At 41.0% G+C, this 25,200-nt stretch overlaps 2 protein-coding genes across 3 annotated transcripts in view; one reads left to right on the top strand and one right to left on the bottom strand.

Annotated features, from left to right (window-relative positions):
- Positions 1-25,200, top strand: part of PAPLA1 (Phosphatidic Acid Phospholipase A1) — a 298,948-nt gene that overhangs the window by 88,368 nt on the left and 185,380 nt on the right. Inside the window, exon 1 of one of the 2 annotated variants that reach the window (XM_068225069.1) lies at positions 24,317-24,424. The exons of the other annotated variant lie outside the window; for it this stretch is intronic. Coding sequence (XP_068081170.1) covers positions 24,385-24,424 — 40 coding nt within the window. The 5' untranslated portion in view covers positions 24,317-24,384. Of the gene's footprint in view, positions 1-24,316; positions 24,425-25,200 lie in introns of those variants that run through there. 2 annotated transcript variants of the gene reach the window in all.
- LOC136857133 (uncharacterized) overlaps positions 1-25,200 on the bottom strand; it is a 106,823-nt gene that overhangs the window by 58,291 nt on the left and 23,332 nt on the right. The window contains exon 6 of the mRNA XM_067135541.2: positions 1,277-1,498. Coding sequence (XP_066991642.2) covers positions 1,277-1,498 — 222 coding nt within the window. The remainder of the gene's footprint in view (positions 1-1,276; positions 1,499-25,200) is intronic.

Genomic DNA, 25,200 nt, shown 5'->3' with positions numbered 1-25,200 from the left:
AATTAGATTCTCGTCACCTTTTACATATTGTATTAAATCTTCTATCTCTTCATATGTTCTTTCGATTTCCTCATCGTCCGCTGAACTAGTAGGCATATAGACCTGCACTATTGTGGAGGGCATTGGTTTGGTGTCTATCTTGACGACAATAATTATTTCACTATGCTGGTCGTAGTAGCTTACCCGCTGCCCTATTTTCTTGTTCATTATTAAACCAGCTCCTGCATTTCCTCTGATTTTGTGTTGATAATTTGGTAGTCGCCTGACCAAAAATCCTGTTCTGCCTGCCAACGTACTTCACTTACACAACTACATCTAACTTTAGTCTATCCATCTCCCTTTTCAGATTCTCTAATTTACCACAACGATTCAAACTTTTAGCATTCCACGCTCCGACTCGCAGAATGTCGGTACCCACCTTCCTGATGATCGCCCCCTCTCTTGTAGTCCCCACCCGGAGATCCGAATGGGGGACTAGTTTACCTCCGGAATATTTTACCCGGGAGGAAGCCATCATCAGTACATCATTCATACAGAGAGAGCTGCATGCCTCGGGAGTTAGTTACGGGTGTAGTTTCCCGTGTAGCAGTATCAACACGGCTAAGCCATGTTGAGTATTACTACAAGGCCATATCAGTCAATCATCTAGTCTGCCGCCCTTGTAACTTCCGAAAAGTTGCTACCCCCCTTTCGATGAACCATTCCTTAGTCTGGTCTCTCAACAGATACCCATCCGATGTGGTTGCACCTGCGGCTCGGCTATTGCTTCATTTGGACACGCAAGCCTCCCCACCGCGGCAAAGTCACATGGTTCGCAGGGGAGATAAATCAATCATTGGAAATTTAATACTATATACTTTAGTTATGTAGTATTTATCGAAAGGTCCACTAATAGCATAAATATTTAAGAATAAAATTGTAGGCCTTCCCCTAAACTACCATTTCACTCAGCGTGAATCAAATTATTTATGGCCTACACTGTAGCGACTTATTCGTCGACTTTAATACATAGCGATTCGCATTAAATTCTTTTCAGCCGTTTTTCCGTGATGCGCATACATACATACATACATACATACATACATACATACATACATACATAAATTACTGAAAATCAAAAGTGCATTTCCTAATTACTGTGGACACGACCGATGCAGAAATACCATTGTTTTTAAATTCTGAGCAATGTACAGACACAACTCTTATTGTGTACATATGAGCGTAAGATGGATATAACACACTATGTATACTAGCAGGTCATGAACATATTATATACCTTTGATATCATGCCCCATGAATTGTAAGTAGAACGGTTCCGTGGGTAGCTCCTGAGGAGGAACTTGCAATTCAAGAGAGACAGTGCCATCTGGACGGCGGGTCGTCGCCTCTTGTCTGTAGTAGGCAGTCTTCACTTCCCGTCCTGTTTGGTCTAGCACAGTCACGCCTGTGATATTGGTTATATCTCCTTCAATGTTGAACAACAGAGGACTGCCATTACCTGTAACAAAGAAATACCTTTGAATGTCTGACGATATACTATGATGCTAAAGTGGGTTAAGTTTATGGTCAAATTATATTTTCACATCTAATAACAGTGGCGTAAGAGATTTTGGGGTATTGCGTCGTGCAGTCTTTCCTCTTAATGCTGACTTTCTGTTCTGTGGTAGACTTTGAAAGGGCCAAATATCGTCCGTTACAGAATCATTCTGTTTTGATTTTATATCTGTTACACGCATTCACATGTGTATTTACTTTGATAGTGGTTGTTATAATACAGAGCTTTTATAGAGCTTTTAAATAAAAGTTCTGCTTGCATTCGGGAGATGGTGGGTTCGAATACCACTGTCAGCAGCCCTGAAGATGGCTGTACCTATAGTAAGGCCAGGGCCGGTACCTTCCCAATCATAGCCCTTTTCCCATCCTTCCGTCGTCTAAAATCTTCGACGTGTTATTGGGACGTTAAACAGGCGGCAAAAAATGAAAACGTTGCGGCCGCAGTGCGAGCTTCTCCCGGTCGACTTTGCGAGTAGTCTGAGGATACAGACTGTTATGGAAGTGATGGTACTACACATAAGGTAAGGTAAGGGTGTATTCTGCCCGAAGGCAGGTCCGAACCTCCGCAGAGGTGTATCTGAGCGGGAGTTCACGTACGGTAGGGTGGCCAGTTCCTTTCCGCTCCTCCATTCCCTTGCCAACAGCAACAGCGCGTGGCAACCCATCCAAATCTTGACCCCGCCCAATGTTGCTTAACTTCGGAGATCTCACGGATCCGGTGTTTCAACACGCCTACGGCCGTACTACATATACAGTCTATCTAAATTATACCGACATCACGAACCTACTATGCTGTCGTAGCAGGATGAGGGTGATACTCCCACGTGGCGCGTCCCAGGTGGCGGTTAGGGGGTCTTCACCGGCTTGCCGGCGGACTTGAGCGAAATAAAATAGCTGTGGGTGAGGGACGCAGACGAAGAATACACACAGGATATCCCCTACCTGTCGAAAGAGGCGACTAAAAGGATCGACCAAGGGATGATCGAATTAGAACTCTACCGAACTCGATAGCTGCAGTCGCTTAAGTGCGGCCTGTATCCAGTATTCGGGAGATCGTGGGTTCGAACCCCACTGTCGGCAGCCCTAAAGATGGTTTTCCGTGGTTTCCCATTTTCACTCCAGGCAAATGCTGGGGCTGTACCTTAATTAAGGCCACGGCCGCTTCCTTCCAATTTCTAGCCCTTTCCTCCCTCATCGTCGCTATAAGACCTATCCGTGTCGGTGCGACGTAAAGCAAATTAAAAAAAAGTACTGTGAGACTACTTGTAATTATACCATCACGCGGGGAATATCATGGGTCGCCTTTACTTGCGCGTAGTACCACTGTGTCAGGTACACAATAGGTTTGTGATTAGTAGCGACAATGCGTGAATCAGGGTGAGTTTTACACTACCGGTGTTTTGAACCACTATATGAGCGACACCATGGGTCTGCCTTGCCTATGATTAGTACCCACTATGTGCGGAACACCACGGGATAGTACGAGTCCCTGTGATTAGTACAGCTACCTATGTGAGGAACACCATAGGTTTGCGCCGCAATGTGAAGAAACACCATAGGTCTGCATTACGTGTGTGCATTACATTACCTGTGAATGGTACCATAATGTGTGGAATACCGCGAGTCTACGCTACTTTTGATTAGTACCGCAACATGTCAAATACCATGGTTCTACTTTCCTAGCGATCAGTACCATTATGAGAGGCCGATGACCTGGATTTTGGACCCCTTTAGACTACAAGCATCATCGATTCTGGACTGTGCTCGAGAAACAGTCCCTTGTTCAGTAATACTATTGTTCAACGGTAGTTTCTGGGAATGTGGAGCATTGCGGGTCGGATCCACTGATTGCTTTAAATTCATATCCATCCATCCATTCATTCTTCGTCATCACGCTTTGAATTCTGGTCATTGGATGATTTTGGACTTTTAAATTATCATTACATTTCGTCTCATTCCGTACCATGAGGGGCCGATGACCTAGATGTTAGGCCCCTTTAAACAAGAAGCATCATCAAATTATACCGACAGAAGAATAGGAAAAAGTTTTCGTGTTATATAAAGAACGATGGCGAAATCGGATTGGTGGAGAAAATTTTTCTTTTTGAGAAAATTAGGTTACTTTGTTACTTTCTGGCGCGCGATTAAAATTGACGAACTCGCCGAATTTGCTGTGCCAGAGTGCAAACCGCTGCCCGCTGCTGTGCTTCAGGGAAAGGAGGGTAAGTGCGGTGTATGATAGACGGAGAATGTGCGAATGCACACGTTTGTTTGTTCGACTCGTGCAGAATTGTCTGCAGTTTATTTATTAAGTAGTCGTAATTACACACACGCGCACAGTAATTAAGACACACTTGTCAGTCAAGGAAAGCACCCGATTATTTCTTCTTTTGTCTGTTCGTCTCAGTAACGTTCTTTATTTGACATGCGCGAAGATGTATCGCTGCAGTCATACAATCGTGCAATCCTTTACTCAAAACATTGTAAAAGGAATGAAATACTGAACAAAAGGAACAATACACCCTACGGTTTGATTACAGTAAATCAATATTCCGTCCTACTACTTCGATCTTCATGTAACAAGTAAAGTCCATGGGAGTTAAATCATCCAAGCAAAGTGTTTTAACAGGCTCCACAACCTACACATCTCCCTGGATAATAGAGGGTGGTTGCCTAGTTGTACTTCCTCTTAAAACAGTAATCACCACCACCTCTCCCTGGATAGTGATCATTTAAACGCTGCGTTACAGGGCGAGTGAAATGCGATGGAGCGCCGTTATGACACGGCCACATTCGCTGCCGAATACCCAGAGGAACATATTCCAATAATCCTGGCAGTGATTCTACGAACCGAGAAACGGTAGCATTCCTCACCATTCAGGAGAGGAGGAAGGGCATACGGCTCAAGTAAATAGTCACCAACAATGCCGGCCCAAATACTGATACCAAACTGATATTGAAAAGTGTGCACTACTGTTACAAGAGGGTTTTCCCCCCACTCTCCTTCACGCAGTCACCTGCTAATGGACGCTAAGTTTGAATGATGAGTTTGGCGGCGATTAGGGTGCGGGACGCGTCTTCCCTCCCGTTGCCATTTGCTGCGCCGTAGGCTAGGTGCATATCCGCCATTTCTTCGTCGGTGTACTGAAACGGAGTTATTCTCACCGATTTATACAGCAAACTTAGTAGCCAATATGGACAAAATAAACTGTATACTGCATACTGGGGCTGGGAAGCGACTGCACAAAAGTAACGAGGACCTTGTGCATTCGCACCGAGCATTATCTCTGTCGCCGTCTATCATACACCGCACTTCCTCTCCCTTTCCTGAATCACAGCAGCGGGCAATTCTTGCCATAACAAATGCATTCTAGATACATGTTGAAAAGAGGTTGCAGCCAGTTGTAGTGCCACAGGTAACAATAATAAATCGTTCCCTATATATTGGCTTGCATTTATTTCGTTCTGTTTACTCATGCATGGTATTAAAGAAAAATGAAACGAGAAACTGAGTGAAAATGTAAATTAAACGTAATATAATGTAATTATCCCGGTCTCGAAAGCCAAGAATAACGGCCGAGAGGATTCGTCGTGCTGACCACACGACACCTCGTAATCTGCAGGTCTTCGGGCTGTAGTGCTAAGGGGTAACAGAAAAGAATAAATACATGAATGAACTGAAAGATTGGTCCTCTAAACATTCGAATTCGAACATCACACTGGAGGTTCAGATCTCTGCAATGTCATTTATTCTCTCTTTCAGTTATTGTATTATGGAGAAATCAAATAGCTTTAACAGTAGCTTCTGCAGTTCCAGGACGTTTCTGCTGCTTTGTGCATTATCCTCATTTCGCGGATAGTATTTTGACGTTGCATTCCACAGTTTTTCGCGTCACCGACAGTTTCTTATTAAATAGCTCCTTCTCTTCATCTAGATGTTTGGGAGCGTATGGTTTAAACAAATTTTTTCCAAATGGCACGCCTCATCATCAGTGAAGACATATGGCGTTCTCGTATTCGAACTCGGGAGACATTCTTTAGCAGGGTATGTAGTGCGAGCTTTTCCATTAATTTGTAAATTACTGAACTCCAAAAAGTTCTACCATCATTCCATTTTGTATATGTTACCATTTCAATAGAAATTAATTTAGAGTTGGCATCACTAACTGCTTGCAGAACAACGGAAAGGGGCACTTAAATGAAATATGCCCTTTGTCATTTGCACCTAGACAGTTCAAAACACGATAAAATGATTCCACAGTCTCCTTGAATTTCTGCCTGTGGGTGGTTTCATATGCCACTTGTCATAGCAAATATATTCAACAATACTCCAGCCTACCCCAGCATCGTTGCAGGGTACATCGGAAAGAAATAAATCGTACGGAAACTTAACAACTATTAATACAAATGAAATTAATAGAGAGAAATTAATAGTGGATCTAATTAGTTAATTCTGTCATAGTTTGTATATTCTATTTGATTAACCAAGTTAATTTTAAACCTATTATTATTATTATTATTATTATTATTATTATTGTTGTTGTTGTTGTTGTTGTTGTTGTTGTTGTTGTTGTTAGTAATAGCAGTTGCAGTATTTTTCGTTTACAAAGTGTTTATACATTTTGGACAACACATTGTATTTTTTTTCATCATATTCGTGTTTCCTATCCGGTATGATTGAGAAGTGTTGCTGGGAGCATGAGTGGAAGGTTGTTGTTGACAGATTTATTTGTAGTAAATTATAGATAATAATTATCAATTACGTGAGTCACCATCAACCTTTCTTCATCAAAGACAGGTTGCTTATGTTCGTGTGCACTTTTGGCATTGTAGGTTCTACTAGCGTCAATATATAATTAAATGTTGACTGAGACATACTTGAGTATTCATAAAACTACCCGCGTACATTTTAAGCTTCGGATACAATTTTTGGAATTCTCCCTGTTCGATTCGTTCCTCAGTAACTGGATGTACGCTATATTTTCTTTTTGTACTAGAACGTAACCGCGACTCTACTGCATTACTTGCAGATAAATCACTATCACTGTCAGAGTCTGCAAGCGTCTCATTATTACGGTAGCACAGCCCCTTTAGTGTTCTCTAAAAGCAACTCGCTTACTGACTAAATATTATTGCCGGGCTGAGTGGCTCAGACGGTTAAGGCGCTGGCCTTCCGACACCAACTTGGCAGGTTCGATCCTGGCTCAGTCCGGTGGTATTTGAAGGTGCTCAAATACGTCAGCCTCGTGTCGGTAGATTTACTGGCACGTAAAAGAACTCCTGCGGGACTAAATTCCGGCACCTCGGCGTCTCCGAAAACCGTAAAAGAGTAGTTAGTGGGACGTAAAACAAATAACATTATTATTATTAAATATTATTACTCAATGTATGAACCGGCGGGAAGTGTGGCGAGGAAAAATGCTTCAATATGTTGTGCTGAGGCGAGGTGCGTGGAGAGATGAACAATTCCAACATATGTTTAGCCTAACTTTGCCGCGTCTCGTAACATGGATACTTCTCTCAGTTATGATGTTTTTTCTCGAGCTCAGTCTTTGCGAATCACTTATTATTTCAGAACTGAAAATCTGTTTTTGACATCTATCAAATAATTTTCTGTAACTGTAACTAACTGAACACTTTCCCTCTTGTGACCTTCAAGAACTTGCCACCACGTGGTTGAATTTGCGGAATCGTTCGTGGACAGACTATTTACTTTTTTCTCCTTTAAGCGTTCATTTTCAGTCTGCAATGCTTATAAACGCTGTTGTAATAAAGATAAAATTACACGTACATCATCATTACTTCCTTCGTCTAACAAATGGGACGCAGACGATCCGCTGTTCGAATTACACTCATCACAGCTCAAGCAAGTCAAGTATCTTCATTCGCACGCTACATATACATTAAGTATGGTACCAAACTAAATTTTTATCTTGGATACAGTCTTTTTATTAGTTTTTTTACATCACACTTATTACTGAGGAATTTACAAGAGAACCAGGGGCTACATTTATCGACGCCATCTTGGTTACAATACTCAGTTAAAAATCCTCGTCCCGGTTGAGAATCGAACCCAGAACCCTCTGAACTGACGGCCAGTACGCTGACTATTCAAAGGAGCCGGACTCGCTCCATGCACTTGACGAAGTACACTCGTGAGCAATGAGATGGCTGCCGTAGAGGGGGAAATAGTGCTGTACCAAGGCCAACTAGATATACAGGCCATAAGGCTCCCCCTCCACTTCGGGCGCTACGTCACACTAGTCGCCAGCCGCTTCACTTCTCGCCAGTGACTTATAAGCTGATCTGAACTTCGCAGCAGTGAGGCTATCGATGTTGTTGAATGATTTAAACGTGTGTGAACATTGTGAATTATGGCCACGTCGTGTTGTATACCTGGTTGTAGAATAAACTACAGTTCAAAACAGCCTAATATTTCAGTGTTTAAATTTCCTACTGGCGTGTTTCGGAAACAAAAGTGGATCATAGCTATCCATCGAACCGAATTCATCCCTTCAGCAAGCTCAGTTGTGTGCATAATACACTTCGACGAAGTTTCGTAATTAGGGACGATTCCGTTAAAAGACCTGATGAGTCTCTTTTAACTGTAAAACCTAACCATTTAAAACTCTCAAACGATGCTATTCCTAAGTTTTAAAATGTGCCTGCCTATCTGTATAAAAAATCTTCCAACAACGAGCAAAAATCCTATTCAAAGACAAGAAAAAATTGAAAAACGGGAAGAGGAAGGAAAGAAAGAAAGCTGAGGAAGAATATGACAGGATCAAGGACTTCGACGACGTTCAGGGTAATTTCAGTATTAAACGCAAATTAGATTTGGACAAAGTTTCCGTCAACTTTAACAGCCAAAGTCTGTATTTTCAAAATGTATGTGACTGAGGAAAATATTCCGAAAATTGGTACTTCCTTAACATTAACCGAGGCTCTTGATTTTAAATCCATTAAACATGATATTTTCATGAGTTATAACCCTGATATACGTGCATTAGGTGATGGGGGCAAGATATTAAAATGGTCAAATTAGAAAAGTATTTATAACTTCCTGTTTAGACCTGCTCGTAACTCAAAAGTGACTGTCCACGACAAAATAGAATCTGTACACAAAATAATCGATGAAATTGAAAGTTAAGTTAATGAGTGTATCATTACTGATAAATTATATTTTTTTAAGGAACAGTTAAATATAGCCTTTGCAAAGAAAGTATCTTACTCCTGTATTCTAATAACATGGTTCACTTCAATATTTTTCGCATTTCCTGGGGCGTAAAAGAAGATAAGACAGTCAACGTTTCTTACAATGCCCCACTTGGTTATTCACAGTCTTTTACTGCAAAACTAGGCACGGGAAATTCGGGTATTGATGATTCACATTGGAATTACTTGAAAAAAGAAACTAAAATTGTTAAAGGAGTATGAAATATTTTGTAACTTGTTGAATGGAGTCTACATAAAACGTGAGCTGAACTATAAAGGAGGAAAGGTTTTATTTTTGTTTTTGCCAGTGGCTTTACGTCGTACCGACACAGATAGGTCTTATGGCGACGATGGGATAGGAGAGGCATAACAGCTGGAGGGAAGCGGCCGTGGCCTTAATTAAGGTACAGCCCCAGCATTTGCCTGGTGTGAAAATGGGGAAACTACGGAAAACCTTCTTCAGGGCTGCCGACAGTGGGATTCGAACCCACTATCTCCCGATGCAGGTTCACAGCCGCACGCCCCTAACCGCACGGCCAGATCGCCCGCTAGGAGGAAAGGTAGAGGGAGTTGCTTTTAGTAGTAAAAGCGGAGAAAATAACACTACATTAGCTACAACTACACAAACTTTTATGTTGTCATCCAGTCTTGAAAAAAATAAAGACGTTGATTTGTTTCCATGTAAGAACCTAATATGACATTTCTTAGAAGAACTAACTTTGCAAGTCTTTAAAGTATTAACAGATAGTCCTATAGCTTATAAGGTAGAATGCATAATTTCTAATAATAGCAGGAAAATGTTTGAAAAGCTGTGCAAAAGCAATTTACAAACCACTTTTCAAAATCCATTTGAAGAAACACACACACACACACACACACACACACACACACACACACACACACACACACACACAAAATTGTTTGATACTGGTCATTTATTTAAAATCTTAATAAATAACTGGCTTAATCAAGCTGACAACTTATCCTGACTTTGACAACTCTGAGTCAGACAAAAAAATGTCTGAGTCTATCTAGTGCGGCCTTGGCTTGCTCCTGCCCTGTACCAAAAGGTGTTGTACCAGACTCTTTTAGAGCTACAAAATGTAAACCTGTATACTAATGTTTTTACATGAGGATTCTCAGAGAAAAATTCTGACTTCGCTTGTCAACAATGTTCTGGAAAACGAAAATGTTTAAACATGCTGTGATTAAATAAATAGTTTTAAACATTTCGTTGACAGATGTATATACATCTTTTGTAATATATTATTGAATAACAATAGAAAAGTTACCGTAGATAAACTCATCGCTGAGAAGAAGAAATCCTCAGGAAAATAAAAATGTATAAACTGAGACCTTAGGAATTCTTAGGTAAGTTTTAAGTTGCAGCTTAATTTCTAAGAAAGGTTTCAGACTTTTGTTGTGAATTGCCATCATGCATTTTCCTAGTAACATTAAAACTTTTTGTATACGTATTATGCGTTCTAATCTTTTAAAGACACCGTGTTGAGTTACAAGTGACAGATGTCATCATAATTTTACGTAAAGAAATGTACATGTACTGCCCTTCCAGTTTTCTCCCCGCATAAAACTCCTGTAGTATACAAGCCTAAGTAAAGCCACAATTGAAGGAGTGTTCAATTTTATCGTTAAGGTTGAATAAATGAACAATATCATGGTGAAAGTGAGAGCGGGCCCTACACTGCCATGCTGAACGCCAGCCACTAGCGTGACGTCACGGTCCGAGCCTTGTGGCCTGTCTATCTAGTGCGGCCTTGGCTGTACTCGGCCCAGCAAATGTAAGGCTCGCTCCCACCTAGTGGAATCGAATCGAACCGAACAGCCGAAATGTCCACTCGACCGCTCACATCTAGCGGAACAGAATCGAACGGGATTCTTGGACAGTCTGATAGGTTTGAGGAGACAGAAAATTACGAGAGATCGGAGAAGTTTCTTGGTACATGAAATTAACAAGAGAGCCGAAAGAAGGGTATTCAAACTTATTTGAATATTGCGCGATGAAGCTAAAAGTCTCGACGGTAGGCCTACTTCAGAGTTACTGTATCGCAATTTCAACAACAATTTCAGATAGAAGAATTTAAACGAAGTTCAATTTTACAGGAGGAAATGCTACCTCAGATGCAATGGGAGTCCGTGATCATTTTTAAAACAACTTTAATGCAGCAGATTGTGTCCTGTGGCAGGATGAAATCATTAATCGAGGTAGCCTCAACATTATTTTTTTACAATTTGCTTTACGTCGCACCGACACAGATAGGTCTTATGGCGACGATGGGATAGGAAAGGGCCAGGACCGTGGCGTTCATTAAGGTACAGGCCGAGCATTTGCCTATTGTGAAAAATGGGGAAACCACGGGAAATCATCTTCAGGGCTGCCGACAGTGGGTTTCGAACCTAATATCTCCCGAATGAAAACTCACACCTTCGCGACCCTAACCGCACGGCCAACTCTCTGTAACATTAATTTAAGACCGTGAAATGTATTTATTGTCCACAACAGAGCAATTAAATATACAGCAGAATACTATTTGTTAGGAACACTTATACGATAATTTGAAACCTACGGAATGCCACTTAGAAATCGTTCACAGTACATATAATAAACACTTAAATATAGATCTCATGTGAGATGTGGTGTCAATTATCGTACTGATATACCGCATGTGAACTCCACCATAACATGATTTTGTGATGAAGTCAACAAAAATTATGAAATAAATTGTATGTAGACTACAGTAACCTACCACAAAATTGAATATTCTAGTAAGTTTGGTTTTTCATAGCCTTGCTTATTTCCTCCTAGGCATTATTTTTTACGTTATTGTAGTAATGCTCGTGGGTCTTGTAGTACAGGAAATTATATTTTTGAAATAAACTGGTAATTTTTTCCGTGTCTTTTATCAATAAATTAAATAAACTAACACAAAACAGAACGTTCCCGACCGTATCCAAGAAACAGCTGACTTTCCAGCTGAAGCTGATACACATTTGCCGCCAAATGGTCGTCCGAAAGATCTCGACCCGACCGTCTACGAAGTTGCACGAATCTTGATAATTCTGTTCGATTCCACTCCGCTAGTCGAAGAATATTCTTGGCAGAGAATCCTGTTCCGTTCGGTTCGATTCCGTTCGATTCGACTCGTGGCGATCGCCATCTCTATCTCCCATTTAAACACATGTTAAAAACAAAAACAAATTCTGTTCGGTTCGATTCGTTTCCACTGGGTGGGGGCGGGCCTTAATTCGAGAACGTAGCATGTAACAATGAAGACATTAGACCTCGTACGGTTTATATGATTAACAGTTGACCACAGGATAGGCAAGGCACGGGAACTCGGCGCATTTGACCGTGGCTAGATGCGTCGCCAGACGTATGGGCCACTCATCTCTGAAGTTGTTATGGCCCACAGTACAGCAGATCACTTGTCAATTCAGTGCTGGACAATAACGACGTATGAGCGGTCATACCACCCACTCTTCGCTATGGGGTACAGAAGCAAGCGTCCCACGAAGGCACCTCTACTCATTACCCGTCTCAAGGCACAATGACTGTCGTGGGCAAAGGAACACCGCCATTGGACGCCCGAAGTATGGAAAAAAGGTCGCCTGGACAGATGAGTCGAGATACCAGTTGGTACACGCCGATGGTCGGCTACGAATGCATAGTCAACTGCATTGAGGCAATGGATTCCTCTTGACAGCAGGGTACAGTTCAGGCGAGTAGTGGTGGTACCTTCGTATGGGAACTGTTCGCGTAGGTCCCTCACCGGCGAGCGTTACAGAAACCTGCTGGCAGATCATTTTCACCCCTTTGTTCGACGCCAACACCCTCCAGATGACCTGTATTTACAGAAAGACTCCAGCCCATCTCTACCGAGCTGTGGCTGAGTGGTTCGATGGGCACTCCACGGATGTGAAGATGCTTGCCTGGCGCCCTCATTGAGCACATCTGGGATGCTGTCGAGAGGGATATGCGTGCCTTGGACCCTGCTCCGACCAATCTTCGTGGATTGTGGGAGGCTGTATAGCGGTCATTGATCAGTGTGGCTCCCCAACGCTTTCGGTGTCTTTGGAGCCCATGCCATGCCGCACGCCGCCGTCATCAAGGTGAAAGGGGGTGATACAAGTTATTAGCCAGGTATCTCTGATTCAGTTGCTTACGAGTGTATAGTAGGCCTACTGTGTACAAATAAATACATGTGTAAATTAATAACGTCCGCAGTGGATACGTGGTGAGAAGTGTAGAATGTCAGCGGTTCGAGACGTGACTGCCAGTACATATACTGTTCTTTTCCAGACAGTTTTATTTCCTCTTTGAAGGGTTAACGGACAAATAGGGTCGAAATGGTGAGAACATTATCGATTTGGAACACACGTCAATATTATAAGAAGAAAAAAAGGTTATTTCCTGACTCGAATTCCTCAGCAGACTCGGAGGGAGCGTGTCCTTGTTCTGTCAGCATGGTGATTTCAGTGTTCGTGAAGGTACGACCAGATATGCAGTGTTCACTTCTCAGTATCCACATATGGATTAGAGAGGGGTAATTGATTGACGTCGAAGGGTGCGTTTAAGACTTATTTATACTCCTCTAGATTGTCAGTTCAGTGGAAAATCCAGTTTTAAACGCAGTCCATCTAAAGGAAGACTTCTATTTCCCTGGATGTTCTCAGATTGTCCGCAACCGAGTGCATGATGCCGGTTTGGCCACCTCAGAATCACGCGATGTTTCCAAAAAAAAAAAAAAAAAAAAAAGATGGGACGATGCTGGTTCCGAGTGTGAGAATCCACTATCCCGATGAGGTAATTATGTTCGGGTCTTGCGGGTTGCTGCTGAAGCAATGTGACTTCATAATATCACTTTCGTAGTACTTGCACTTTATTCGAATTCCTTGTGTTGCCTCTGATGAAGTGTAGAGACTTTGAAGAATTACTCCTTTTAAAGTTAAACGATGGTTAAAAGTTCATTATCATAGAAGTTTGAAATTACTGCAAAAGACGTACACGTCACAGGCCATGAAGGTAGGGCGAAGTTCTCCCAGTCATTCTCGATCACTGCGGCGACATCCGAGTGTAAAATGGAGGTAGAAAATTATGAAGAAAGGGGTCAGAGATCCCCGTCATTTTCAATTTCCGTTGTAAGAAATAAGTTATTTACGTTCATTGCAGTTTACGTATTTTAACCGGATACAATAAACAATTAGGCCTACAACCTCAAATATTTTTACATTGTATGTAATGAGTTATAGTTTTTACTATTACATTTTAAGAGGTGCTTTAGAAACATTTCTAATATACGAGGGGGGATCAAATATAAACGAGATTTTATTTTTTATTTAAATTCATTTATTGAAAAACACAAGGCAATTACAATTTATTTTTCCACATAGTTTACTGCTTTAGAAATGCATTTGTCCCAGCGCATGGGCATATTTTGATGCCCACATCGTAAAAAGAACAGGGTCGTGTCACCAGCCAGTTGCGCTCGAAGTCTTTCACACTCTCGTCATCTTCAAATCGTTGCCCTCCTACAGCTTCTTTAAGCGGTCCGAACAAATGAAAATCGCAGGGCGATAAGTCCAAGCTGTAAGGATGATGATCAAGTGTAGTCCAGTGCATTTCCGGTAGCTTGGAGACAATTAGAGCTGCAGTATGTGGCCGCGCATTTTCGCGGAGGAGGATGACCTATCGAATCGGTTGGTCTCGTCTTTTGCTGCGATATGCAATCCTCGCCTTGTTCAACAACTCGCAGTAGTAAGCGTCATTGATTGTGCGTCGCTCATGCAAAAAATCAATCAGCAGTAATGTCTTTAACCGCACGAATGTCTTCATCTGTAATGATGGTCCAAGGACGGCGATCGTGTTGCTGATTTTCCACACGTTTTCGTCCTTCCTTGAACTCTTTATGCCAGGCAAACACACGCGTCCTTGACAGTGTTTGATCACCGAACTATGCAGTCAATCTCTGGCAAATTTCCGCCGCTGTAACTCCTTCGCGAGCAAGAAATTTGATAATTATGCGTTGCGTTGCGCAGTGGAGGGGTGCACCTGTTGCTTCGACATCGTGACTGACGAAACCGCGGGAAATATCTCCCCACTCCTAACGGTCCTGCCTAAGCATAGGAGAAGCGCGGGACCAGTCCTACCAACTGTTAATAATTCAGGAACAAAAATCCCGTTTATATTTGATCGACCTTCATAATACGGAGTTACGGTGGATAAGCTGTGGCTTGTGGTTGTTTGGGTAATTTATCTGATAAACTCGCCAACAATCCAGTCATGCTTACCGGAAATAACATGAGTTAGATTATTTATTTGAAGGCAAACTGTACGGCTATCTGGTAGATACATTAACATTGTTGTTGTACTTTAATCTTGAATATTAAATATGTATGTCCTCACTCATGATGAAACTCCCTCGCCATTTAGAGGCTAGCTGTTATCATTGGACGCCTGTTAAATTTTAAATACTATTTTTAGAAATTCAACGAACAGAGAAAGTCACACAACACTGTGCAAAATCAAGCAATAAATTTGTTGAATTATGAAAATATATTATGTTTTGCTGAATGAATAAAATGAATGTTAATTTTCTAAATGGAAGTATTGTCATTACATCAATGAATTTTAAATCGTAGCTTGTACGCTTAAACCCTGTATCTTTGTAGATTGAAACACAAAAATTATATTGTGTCAGTTTTCTTTGAATGTATAAATATAAGAAAATAAAACTGTTTATATCCAGTGCAGTATAAATCAAACCAGAATATATTGAAAAGGTGGGGTTTTTTTTCACGGTACCGCAATCAACATTTCGCTGAGTAGTGGAGGAGAGCTTCGAAGTCACAATCGAATATCACCGTTCCACATCCCTCTCAAGTATGTTCGCTCTCTTGCTTCACTGTGACGTATGCTTGCTATGTAAGCTGCCCGCATTTACGTTAGGCCTGCCCGGCTGCACTGGGCTAGCCTCAACGGGCGCCCAGCTGAGCATCTCTGGTTTAGACGTTACTCAGCTTCTGTGTGAAGGTGCAATGTTCGCCAGCTACATCACTAATTTCCATACAACATCCGCAGTATCTAATTCATTTCAAGTAGAGCATTTATGTTCATTCAAAAAAGTTAAATGGCACGCGTCCCGTCGATTGCCATATACTGAATATACCGTTTATTAATGACCGGTGCATGTTTTCATTTGTTCGTGCGTATTTTATTGCAGGTGTACGCAGAAGATGATACAAAATTGAAATAAATATTATGCGTGTGAAGTTTTTTTTTTTTCGTAGTCAAGTCTACAAACTGCTTTCGGGAGTTATTCCAATAATCAACTACCGAGATCTGTATTAGATTCCATGATACTGTAAGCTTCTGAAGTTCACAAAGTTTCACTTAGGCGTGAGAAAGAAATATTTTTCAATTCCTGTCCACACGAAATAACTCCCCTCCTCCACTTGCATTGGATCTAAAGTAGAACAGCAGGAAAAATTGTTAAAATATAGACCTATTTGTATGAAATCCCTTATACTCTACTTTTCTAAATGCCAGGGGTCCTACAAAGGCGTTGTCGAAGCGAAGATGATGAAGGCACACTTCTAATGTTATGCTCCCAGTCCCCCTCTATTACCGAGATACACAGGATTCAAAATATCTCTGTGTTGTTAAATTACATTTTCCAAGCCGTGTTAGCTAACGGTTTTGTATTGGGTAGTATTTACTGTCAACTAGCTGAATTCATATGGGCTTTTATTTTTCTTCTTCAGAAATGTTTCTATTGTCCATAGTATGAGAAAACGATAAACATTAAAAGTGAAGGGTCAGGAAACGAACGTAGGATGAGCTTAACGTGACGCGCTTTTAATTTAATGTCAGCAAATAGCGTTATTACTCTGTTGGCTCACCGTGTTTTGATATTAATTTGCGTTTACAGTGACGATGAATCAGAACTATTTTTTATTTTATTTTAAGAAGGCTTGCTCAGTCCAAAGTCTCGTGCTGTTATCATAACAGTTATAAGAGAAGACAGACGAGCTTTCGGACTTCAGTTAGTGAAGAGTCAGTTTTGTGTTCACTTGCGAGTTACATCTCATTGTGCCGGGTAAGTTAAACGTTAAAATATCGGGCGATGTTAAACATTCTCGAGCTCTTGTAGACAGGATCTGAATGTTAGTGTTGATATTTTGAGTGACTTTTATTTGGTATAAATACGGCAGCTTTGCCATCTGAGTTAGTTTTGATAGGCACATTCGCCTTCTTCTCCCACGTCTGTTCATTATTGTTTATATTTCAATTTAAAGTTAATGCAGGCATATCTATACTGATTGTGGGATCCATGTGTGTGTCAGGGTTTAAATAATAACGTTTCGTTATTTATTGGTCAAAATAGAAATTTGTTCTTATTAATGCTTAGTCTTTCGTTTCTAAAAAATAGTGCCGTTGATTATTAAGTAAATAATCCCTTAATTTTAAAGAGACCCCCCCCCCTTTTTTGCATGGCTTTGTCGTAGTACAATTTATGGGACCTTTGAAATCATGCCCCATTTTAACTCACGGAAGTATGTGCATTGATTGTTGCCTAAATTGATCAACCGCGTCACTTGGTTTGTTTTGAAGTACATTTTCAACCCTGTGTTTTGGCTACACTGCTTGAATGTCAGAGTACGATCAAAAGTAACGCTTAAATATTTTGGTTGGTTTGTGTGCACCAATCGTTCTTTGTTGTGTTGAGTTTACGGTGCACCAGATTGTGTTTAAGATGAAAAGTACTGTTGGATTTTAGCCGGGGTGATCATATGTCCCGTTTTCCCTGGGACAACCCCGTTATTTTATGTTGTCCCTCTCGTACCGTCGGTTTTCCGTGTTGTCAGTTTCCAAGCGTGTTTAGGAATATTACATTTACAGTATATCATATATTAACATTATTTTGATGGCAGATGGTGCTGTAAAGTTTAATGATTTTGTGTATACGTAGTTTCGTTGGGAAGAGTGAAATTAAAAAAAGTATGAGAACTACAAAAAATGTTGACATATATTGTCTATAACTGAATGTAACCTTTAGTAGTTGTAGTTCGAATTTTTGAAAAAATCTAAGTTGATTTCTTGGTACCACGTTAACCAATGTTTACCGGGCGAGTTGGCCGTGCGGTTAGGGGCGCGCAGCTGTGAGCTTGCATCCGGGAGATAGTGGGTTCGAATCCCACTGTCGGCGGCCCTGAAGATGGTTTTCCGTGGTTTCCAATTTTCATACCAGGCAAATGCTAGGGCTGTACCTTAAGGCCACGGCCGCTTCTTTCCCATTCCTAGGCCTTTCCTATCCCATCGTCGCCATAAGACAGTTTGGACCCTTGAACTATTCAAAAATAGTTCTGTTTTCATATTTTAACATATGTTTAGAGTTCAGCTATTTGTTGTTGATTTATCTACTTTGTTATATGTTGTACGCTCTCAGTTTATAGGTCAAGGACGAAATCGCTGATAGGAAAGCTACGAGCAAGTCATCCGTTTTGTTTTTCTGTTACCATTAGTATATACTGTATTAATAATTCATTCGCTGCATACCATTGCACGAGGTCAGTCTAGGGAGGTCAAGACACGAATGTTACTTATGGAGCCGCCATATTGAGTCTTTAAGTGAGCGTAACCTAAGGGGCCCCATACACGCGCAGACTTCTGGAATACTTACCTGCACAGACTTGCCTCCGGGAGGTAAGTCGGAAGTATACAGTTGCCCACACACGTTCAGACTAAATGACTATTTACAGAGGAAGTTGAATACATCACGCTCAGCTGTTTTCTGTTTAAGATTATGGGCTTCGGATGGTTGAAAAATGTATACGGATCGAAACTAATTAGATAGTCGGTATAGAAGATGAGTTATTATTTGGACACAATTTAGCGCTCTGCACAAAAAAGACGCGCAAAAAATAAATTTCAGTTTTCATATTTGTAGGTTAACACATTTACATTTTCTGCCGCAACTCTGAGATGGCGCTTTTGTCGCAAAGTCTCCGGCTGAATTCAAGCACCGCTAGAATGTCAGAGACTTGCCTGCAGACTTTTTGTCGGCAGACTTATCGGCCATACACACAGAGGCATGTCTGATGAGACTGGTTTGTGCAGACTTACCTCCGACTAAGTCTGCGCGTGTATGGGGCCCTTAAGACAAGCGTATTCGAATTTAGAGGATTTAGGTACCAAACAATGAAATAAAGACAAACGAACAACTATTTTTCGTGTAAATTTAACTGGGCATCTATTGTTCATATATATAACTGTATAACTCGTAAACGACATGAATAAATTCACAGCTACGTGAATAGGAAGATAATTAATAGAACCAACATTTCATTTTTTGAGAAACAAGAACAAGCAGAAGTGTTCTGTATACTCTTTTACTTCTGTACAGCTTGGTCGTACTGTGTTTCTTATTAATATCATCTGTCAAAATACGTAACCTCATTGACAGAAACACAGAAATCTGTACGATACTATAAATACATGGAATATTTAACTGTAAGTACTTAAGGACAGTTGAGTAAATTACCTTCGACATTTCCTTTATTAAGAAAGTAAATACCGGCACTGCATTTCTAAAAGCTTTATTCAGCATGTTGACAAACATTGAATGCATTCATTATGTTTGCTAACTGTTGTTGTCGATTCATGTGGCAAGTTCCGTTGGGTTCTGAGGCAAAACTACACTTCACGTATACAACAAGAGTGCTGTTATTAGCTACTCTAACTCGTTTATGGATAACCCATGCAGCTAAATAGTACAAAGTGCTGCTAGTGGTTTGTTTAACCATTCACTATTAACACTAGAGGGAAAAATGAAGGGATACGGCACTTCAAAAATGAAGGTATCGACTAAAGAAATACGAAGGCCACGAAGTTCGTGAAAATGAGACTCCCTAGGCTTCGACTGTTCTAATATTGTCTGGGTCGGAAAAGAACAATAATTGACCTAGGGAGGTCGGATAGGATGGAAAAAGTGAGGAGCCAGGCAAGTAATTGGAAGCAATGCCAGGACTCAGCTAAGGGCCCTGTATCGCAAACCACGCTCCCAACTTGAGTCCCTGAGCCCTCTTTCAGTCAAATTTTACAACAGGCAGGGAATACCGTGGATGTATTCTACCGCCCCACAAAATGGTACAAAGCAGACATCTGTATTATGTTTTCAACATCATTTCAAAACTGGTGATCATAATTTGTAGGGCTACAGTCTATAGCTGGCTTTTGCCAAGCCCCGTTCTCGTAAAACGGCCTCTTGGATTCAGGTTATGTTAAGTCTGATGTAATATCACTCATGAACTTAATACGTTTAGATGACATCATCGTTACTTACATTAAATTCAGTTTAAGCATTATTAAATCTCAAATTAAAACTTAACCAAGTAGGCCTACCGGAATCGGTGGCAGTGAAACAAATCAGAAGATAAGTTCTTGCGTAGCTTACATACCTAGTGGGCAAAATAAAACTGGCCTGGAAATTATTTATAAGAGTGACGCGGAATTGACCTTTGTTACTGACTATCACAGGAAATGCTGGAAACCATGATTTCGATTAACCAACCTGCTGCTGTAGTTTCATGGTTCTAATATAATCATCGCTTGGTCGCCCCTTACGACAGGCAGGGGATACCGTGGATGTATTTTTCGTCTGCGTCCCCCACCCACAGGGGGTCATTCGGCAATGAGCACCATTTTGTGTTGCATTCAACTGGTCACTAAACACGTCTGATTATATTAGAACCATGAAACTACTTTTGATTAGTACCACCACGCGGGGAACACCATGGGTCGCTTTTACTTGCGCGTAGTACCACTATGTTAGGTACCAAATAGGTTTGTGATTAGTAGCAAACGAGTGCGCGACGGCTTTTACAGTATCTGTGATTAGTAGCACTATATGAGCGACACCCTGGGATAAGGGAACCCATGGTTCTGGCTTGCCTATGATCAGTACCCACTATATGAGGAACACCACGGAATAGTACGAGTCCCTGTGGTTAGTACACTTACGTGATGAACACCATAGGTTTGCATTGCCTGTCAATGGCGCCGCAATGTGCGAAACACAGTAGGTCTGAAATACATGTGCGAATTTCATTACCTGTGAGCAGTACCATAATGTGTGGAATACCGCTAGTCTACGCTACTTTTGATTAGTACCGCAACATGACAAATACCATGGTTCTACTTTTCTACCGATAAGTACCATTATGAGGGGCCGATGACTTGGATTTTGGACCCCTCTCGACTACAAGTATCATCGATTCAGTATCGTGCTATAGAAGCAGTCCCTTGGTCAGTAATACATTCATTCTTCGTTCTCACGTTTTGAATTCTGGTCAGTTTAGGATTTTGGGCTTCTAATTTGTCATTTCATTTCGTCTCATTTCGTACCATTAGGGGCCGATAACCTAGATGTTAGGCCCCTTTAAACGACAATCATCATCATCATCATTGACGAATGTTATGTGAAGCACGATTCGTAGAAAACCTGTGCGGAACTGTTTGCGCAAGAGTTTAAGACTGGAAGTGTTGTGGCAAAACACCCAGCAGAGTCTGCAATGCAAAACTTGTAGTGAATAAAAACCGTAACTATCCGAAGAGTTCGAACACCAGAAAATATTACTCAAGTGAAGGAAATTCTGGAAAGAACTCCGACGAAAAGTCAACGCCGTTTATGTGTGCAAGTGGGAATTAAGAAATCGTCGTGTCGAAACATTATAAAAAAGGACTTGCATATATATCCTTACATATTTGCTGTTGTGCATGCGTTAAGTGTCCAGACGAACATTCGCGTGTTGAATACTGCCGGTGGTTTCTGAGTGAAGTGGAGTTAAGACTTTCGGATCCGCAGTTTTTCATTTCTTTAAATGCCACCATTTCCAGCATCTGCGCGTCAGTCCTATTGTAATTTTTTTCTGGGCTAGTTTTATTTTTCCCTCTCGGTAGTAACTTAACAGGTAGCTTCATAAGCATTTTGACTAGTGACTACTTAGAGAGTAATATTTTAAATGAACCAGGGCTTATATAGTACATAAGATGTCATCGTTCAATTGTTCCTTTTCTGTTTCACTAATATGTGGACAGGTTGAAAACCCAAATGAATATTTCAACATTTTGAATAGGTGAGGAGTCACAGCACCCTCTGATTTTGTAATTGAGATAGGCATGTACATGTTTTCTATTATGCTGTACAGTAGTTTGTGAGGAATATGCCTGTTTATTTATTTTGTAAACGTTTGTTTACATAAGAAAATCCTCATGGATCTATCGTGTAGACTCGTTTATGCTAGATTGCTAACTGCTTTGTCTAACCGAATTGTGGATGTGGCGTTGGTAGCTATCGCTTGAATAATGATATACGGAAGTTACCATAACTAGCAATGTTTCCTTGAAAACTTTAAGTGATATATATTTTTTTGTAATGCAATTCAGAAGATAGGGGCATGATATGTCAAGCATATTTTCTAATACATTCCTGAATAATTCCTCTAAACATAGAAATAGTAAAATTTATGAAAGGAAAGAGCCTAAGAAGAGGAAATTAGGGATTATAACATTAGCGTAAATGAGGTATCATTTGTGTATTGTGGCATTAATATTAATGTTTCCAGCTTGAGGAAGTCGTGATGTGATTACGAAACATTAAATATTCTCTTCAAGACTTCAATAATATCGATTTACTGTAACAATATCAGTCTTTTTAATTTTACCGTTTCGTTATCTTACTTCCTGTCTGCTCCTTGTACCGGAGAAAACTCGTAATAAAACCAAAGGTGTTTTGTTATGTTTGGGTAAAGGAGACAGTTAACAATCATGTTCATTCCTTCATTGGGTTTTGGGTCGTGATTTTATGAAATTTTACGCCTGGCGTATTTAGAAGATGAGGTGAGTTTTATTAGGGCTGATCCCCAACTACGCTAAGATTTAACTATCGCGTAACGTAGCTGCAAATCGACGCGCCCTCTCATAAGCCGCTTGACCGAAGCAGTAGCTTCATTTACGGGCAAGAAAAATGCCGGTTACTGGGCGCTGGAAAATGTTTCGCCAATAGAACGTTCGGAGATGGCTGACTTCATTCCTGACCGGCCCCCGCAGCAGCTCCTCGGCGTTGTTGCTACATCTTACACTCCGGCGTGCTATGAAGACGGGCTTGGACAGTGTGTACCGGAAGCGCAAGAAAGTGGTGGCTTCTACGCAGACGGACGTACGGCCCAGCACTACGGCGGCGCCTATTGTTATTAAGAGTCCATATGTGTAGGTAATAATAATAATAATAATAATTTCGTGTGGCTATTTCTAGCCGAGTGCAGCTCTTCTAAGGCAGACCCTCCGACGAGGGTGGGCGGCATCTGTCATGTGTAGGTAACTGCGTGTTATTGTGGTGGAGGATAGTGTTGTGTGGTGTATGAGTTGCAGAGATGTTGGGGACAGCGCAAACACCTAGCACCCCAGCCAATGGAATTAACCAATTAAGGTTAAAATCCCCGACCCGGCCGAGAATCAAACCCGGGACCCTCTGAACCGAAGGCCAGTACCATTCAGCCAACGGCTCCGACAGATGTGTAGGTATTAATAGGTTAGAAAGCAAACAAACTTACTGAATCTAGTAATAACTGTACTCTAGCCTGCACAACAGTTCTGCTATGGGATTTGTATAAACATTTGGGGAACGGCCTGTTATTATTCCTAGAAAGTTTGTTACTCTCGCTACATTACAGAAGAGCGGACTAGCAAACACTGCCTAAACATCTAATTCGATCTACTTCATTTCTGTCAAACTTATCCTTCGCCATAAACCTTCGGCCGTACCTCCGACGAAGCCGCCCGTTCTTTAAAAAAAAAAAAAAATAATAATAATAAAAAAAAAATGTTGTCTTAAGGTCATGGGTTCGTACATCAGTAATCTCTGTTTTGCAATCCAATATTTCTACTACACTTTTGTCGAAGTCTGCTCTACGTGTTTGTATATCGACAATCATTGTCAAAACATTCAGTCTCCTGTTCTATCCGTATGAGTAACAGGTGGCTGTTAACATACTAAATTAGGAAACGCGTCGGTAGAGGAAAATTACAGTACTCTGACCGATCACTTCAAGTGAAATTCTGAAAGCTTATAATGTGCGATGTGACACTCTGTTCCTTCATTAAGCGCTATTGGGGCAACCGCTTAAGTTCAGGGTGTACATTCTTAGCAGTAAGCGCCATAATACTTACTTCGTACTACTGCACTGTACAAAACGTTATGAAAATCCGAAAGTGAAATTGTGCTTGTTAATCGGAGTCTGGGATATGAATGAAGCACCCGATCATTGTCCTTCGGAATAATTATATATCACTCTCAACACGCTGGTATTAACCGAAACATGCTATGCCAACTTGCAGTTGTTCGTTGAAAGACATCGCTTGCCACAGTTCCAAGTATCGATTCGTCTTTTGTGCATGGGTCTCATCGCGTGTAGGCAATGCGCTTAGCAGTAGTGTATGCTGGATAGTCTGCTGTACAGGCACTGGAGGATTGTTAATCATAGCCTGCTGTACAAAGCTACCGTATTGATATTGAAGGAAGTATTACCATTGCAGATGTGATGGTAGTGGATACGGAAGGAAAGCCATTTCCATACACAGGTGGGTGCATCTGCGTTCTGTTTTGTTAGTGAATATACTGTAGGAATTCAGTTCATGGACACTGGATTGAATAACTTGGAGAAAGCTTTAAAAGGCGCTCAACGTTTAAAGAGGTTAGGAATATGAGTGGATTTTGTTGTAGTAGAATTTGCTTCACGTCACGCCGACTAGGATCTTATGTCGACGATGGCAGAAGAAAGATCTAGGAGTGGGAAGGAAGAGGCCGTGGCCTTAATTAAGGTACAGTCCCAGCAATTGCCTGGCGTGAAAATGAGAAACCACGGAAAACGACGTCAGGATTGCCGACAAGGGGATTTGTTTATAGCAGGTGCGCTACCATCGATACGAGCTTCATTGAGTTAAATAACTGGTCATAAACCTTTTAGGAGAATCGTTTAAAAATACTTTTATCCATTTAACTATCCCTCATCTATTTTAAAGCATGCCTGTATGTATTTACCATTCCTCTATTGAAAACTAAGTGAACTAGGAATAAATAAAGTATTCCCAAGAACTCTGGTACTTCTTTAACAAGTACCTTTATTTGCATATCAAAGCGTATAGCCCAATGGAGAACTGAATAATAATAATAATAATAATAATAATAATAATAATAATAATAATAATAATAATAATTTTACGTCTCACTAACTATAACGATTTTTTGATACGCCGAGGCTCTGGTATTTTGTCCCGCTGAAATTCTTTTAGTGCCGATAAAACTGTTGCACGAGGCTGGCGTGTTTGAACAACTCAAATACCACCAGACTCGGACG

This window comes from Anabrus simplex, chromosome 1 (genome assembly GCF_040414725.1).
Source record: "Anabrus simplex isolate iqAnaSimp1 chromosome 1, ASM4041472v1, whole genome shotgun sequence".
Taxonomy (NCBI): Eukaryota; Metazoa; Arthropoda; class Insecta; order Orthoptera; family Tettigoniidae; genus Anabrus; species Anabrus simplex.
This window is presented reverse-complemented; position numbering and strand designations above follow the sequence as displayed.